We start from the raw sequence: 3860 nt of genomic DNA, 5'->3' as shown, positions 1-3860 counted from the left end.
AAACTATTTCAAAGATTTCATTTTTGTTCCCCAAGACTGACCCTATAAAAAGTTATTGTCCCTTATGCGAAAAACATTGTTATCGCTACAACTTCAAAACTGTAGACTGTAGAAGCATGAACTCTTCACTAATGTCTAAAGGTTCTTTAGGCACACCTTCATTGTATAAGTACTAAAGGATTTAATGACCCTTTTTATGAGTTATTGCCCTTTAACTTCTTTGCACTTAATATTTAAACATAACTATAGAACTAAAAGTCGTAGAGGCATGGGGTCAATTGCAATGTGACCCTTGATCTTTGACCTTGAAGATCTTATCTAGGTCAAAGGTCAAGGTCATTTCAATTTTTTTTGTTTAGATTTTCATTTTCTTTTTTTAATCCATTCCCTTAAAATTAAATTGGAGAGTAAAATATAAAACTATAAGAAATTTAAAAAGGTGGAAAGACCTCTTATTGTTCTGTGAACAATAAGTCTCCTAGTTACTTTATTGTTTGTCCAAAATATACAATTCCAAGAGATGTACTCTTTCAATCAACACATAATATTATAAACTGTGATTATATTCCTGAATGTGATTTATTTTTAAATGGTAGTTCTAACCATGGACTTGACATTAATATACAAATATTTGAAGTTGTACAAACATTTATAGCAGCAACAAAGCGTTTTATATAAACAATGTCATATCCATATATAGATATAATTTTTACTGGTTAGAAGTACTCCCAAACCGGTACTACTTTGTATTTTGTCTCCCCCTGTAACTTGCCCTTTTTGTTATTTTGTTCATTCTATTTTTCTCTTTTGATTAATTTCCTATATATGACTTTTTCTGTTTTTTTCTCTGTTACTTTGTTCATTTTTGTTTTGTGTTTTTTTTTTCTCTCTTCTTTTGTACATTCTCTTATTATCACTATTTGTTTTGTACCTTGACCTAAATGTAGGGAGTGGGCTAAAATAGGCTGCGCCTGCTGCCCAATCCTATTCACAATAACATCTGTGAATAAAATATTGTTTTAAAAAAATGTTTGCTTATTGTATTAATTTTATTTCTAAAAAGTATTAAATATTTGTAGTCTTTGCAGATTAAGCCTCGAGATGGCAACAGCTAGATTATTTGCTCAACACTTTCTTGAATGCGAAAACTGTGAGGAAGACCCCGCGCAGTTCCTTTGTAAAACATGCCCTGGTCATCTTTGTGAGACCTGTAAAACAGAGCACGAGACGAGAAAAATAACTAAAACTCATGAGATTATACACCTGCATAAAGATAAGGAGGGGCCACTGGGCCTTCTTTACTGTGGAAAACACAAAGTAAACAAAATAGAGTGGTACTGTTCACCCTGCAAAGAACCAGTATGCACAAAATGTCTAATGGAATCCCATAATGGACATAAAATGGAAGATTTTGCTACAATTTACCAAGAGAATATGAGCAAGCTTAAAAAGGAAAAGAAGGAAATAGAGGCAGTGCTTTTACCAAAATATAGAGAAATGATTTCTAAGGAAAAAAGAAAAAAGTCAGAGTTATCAAAGAGAAATGATGAAGTTAAGAAACAAATAGAAGATCACACTAAATCAATAATGAATCAAGTAACAACGTTGAAAGAGAATGCTCTACAGAATTTACGAGAAGAAGAAGAAAAGGCCATCATGGAAATTGAGGACACAGAACATGAAATTGAAGAGAGAATTGAAACACTCAGAAGACTCAATGAGGAAATCACCAATAACTTGGGGGCAAATCGTGGAAGTTCCTTTCTCATGAATATAGACTCATATACTTTGCAAAAAATGCAGGAATTTCCAGCCACGGTTAATTACAAGATTGTAGACTTTCAGCCTGGTGAACTTTTCATAACAGAAGATCAGTTTGGAAAATCTCCAAAATTTTCAAAATCAGAAGAAAATATTTTGCAAACTGAACAATTATCAAATGAAAACAGCGATGTATCAGGTATCATGCGACAATTAGACATTATAGAACTACAATGCGAAGAAGTAGGTGATTTAATTCCTCGTATGGATATGCAGAAAGAGATTGATTTCTTACGAAAATCACTTTCAGGAAGAGAAACTTTTGAGTGATACTTTTAAGGCATTCAGAACATTAACTGATAAATGATTCGTTAAAAAACTCGAAAAAATTGAACCGTTGAAGAAATATCGGGCATATCTTTTCTATTGACAAGATATACTCTACATGTAGTATATTTAAGAAGAAAAACAAATTACAAGCTAAATGAGAAGTCCAAAGAAATGTTGAGCACAAACTTGACGCATTTCATGTTTGTGACATACAAATTAGACGTGATCGTTCAATAAAACGCTTTAATGAGAATTATTTTCATTTTGATTCTGTGAAATACGCATTTGATTCTTTTGGAGGGGAATGGGGGTCGGGGTGGTTGTTTTATATTTGACTGAAAATGAAAGCTTGAAATCATATTTGTACACCCTTTATAATTCTCTGATACCATTTGACACAAATCTAAAACCTCATCGTTTTCCTATATTGTTCATGAATTTTTTTTCTTTCTAATAAACATGAAAAAACATCACAACATATTTTTGATTAAATTTATATAATAACGCATATTTTTGTCATATACATTTTAAAGAAGGAATGATTTTTACGAAAAAAAAAGTATATCATAGAGAAAATCCAATGTTATGAACGACATCTGAATAACTAGTCGGTTGGGGGTTATTCTTTTTCATCTTCACATGGATTTTAGCTGTAACCAAATTTGCAGCTATTGCGTAATATCTTAGTCTATCACTGGCCATCAAAAGACCATCAAAATTCTTCACTTTTTTGTAACATCTTGGCAGTAGTGTCCTGAAATTTCGAATCCCTGAAGTGTTCTTTGAATATAAGTGAAATATCCTGCGTTGTTTTTGGGCTGTATCATTATGATGAGGATTTAAAAAAATAAACAATACACCTAACACTAAAGAGTGGCAAGTCTGCACAATAAAGAAATTAGAACTGGGAGTGAATCTTAGCTTTTCTATCATTACGGGACAATACGAGCTTTTTTAACCGAAGAACTTGAAATTGATTATGAAATCGAATTCACAAATGTACATACATTTGGTCAGAAAAACAACAATAGGGATCGACCAATTGTCGCAAAGTTTATTCATCAACATGACCTCGACTACCTACTCCAATGTGCAAAAAAATAAAAGGGAAACCTTTCCAAATAAATCGCCAATTTCCGGACGAGATTAAGCAAGCAAGGAAAAGCCTTTATCCCATTATGATGGAACTACGTCTCCATGGTGAAACAGTGAAGCTGGTCAGGGACATCTTATTAGTGAACGAAAGGCCATATGACCCAGTGGATCCAGCACCAGCTGAGCCACTGAAGTACTCCCAACGCATCCCTAGCAGATACCGCAGCTCGTCGAACAAACGCCGAAGAATCAACTCCACCCCTGAAAAACAATAAAGACTCTCCGGGGAGTGTGTATCAAACGCGAGAAACTGCGCGCAAAAAATGAACTAAAATCCTCTCATCAAACTGTTATGGATTAACGAAAAAATTAAATTGTTCAAAGTTTCAAGAGCTAGTGTGGCAATATAATATATTTTGTTTCGAGAAAATAAAAACAGATGACTTAGATATAATTCAGATGGAAGGTTTTGAAATAAAGATATAAAAAGAATTAAATGCATGGTATAATGAAGTCTGGAGAAATAATATTAGCATATAAAAATGCATTAAAAACTTAATTATTAATATACATGAAAGGGAACGTACACTACAGTCAACGCAGTTTCCGTATTTACCGCGAGTACTTGCGGTGTGAAATTGATCGCGGTTTAACACAGGTACATGTAATTCAGG

The 3860-nt window shown here is 33.1% G+C and overlaps 1 protein-coding gene across 1 annotated transcript; it reads left to right on the top strand.

Annotated features, from left to right (window-relative positions):
• Positions 1-1101: 1101 nt before the first annotated feature.
• LOC134232670 (E3 ubiquitin-protein ligase TRIM45-like) lies at positions 1102-3461 on the top strand. The gene is made up of 2 exons (XM_062714654.1): positions 1102-1849; positions 3301-3461. Exons 1-2 carry the CDS (start codon positions 1102-1104, stop codon positions 3459-3461), a joined length of 909 nt encoding a protein of 302 aa, XP_062570638.1.
• The last annotated feature ends 399 nt before the right edge of the window (positions 3462-3860 follow it).

Source organism: Saccostrea cucullata, unplaced genomic scaffold, assembly GCF_032062105.1.
Source record: "Saccostrea cucullata isolate Sc308-1 unplaced genomic scaffold, CSIRO_AGI_Scuc_v1 ctg4112, whole genome shotgun sequence".
In the NCBI taxonomy this organism is placed as follows: domain Eukaryota; kingdom Metazoa; phylum Mollusca; class Bivalvia; order Ostreida; family Ostreidae; genus Saccostrea; species Saccostrea cuccullata.
This window is presented reverse-complemented; position numbering and strand designations above follow the sequence as displayed.

Excerpts from the sequence above, each read along its gene's own strand:
- LOC134232670 (XM_062714654.1), top strand. The coding sequence starts at position 1,102 with ATGGCAACAGCTAGATTATTTGCTCAACACTTTCTTGAATGCGAAAAC. Across the intron at positions 1,850-3,300 it reads GATTGTAGACTTTCAGCCTG|TGAAGCTGGTCAGGGACATC; the intron begins GTGAACTTTTCA and ends ATGGTGAAACAG.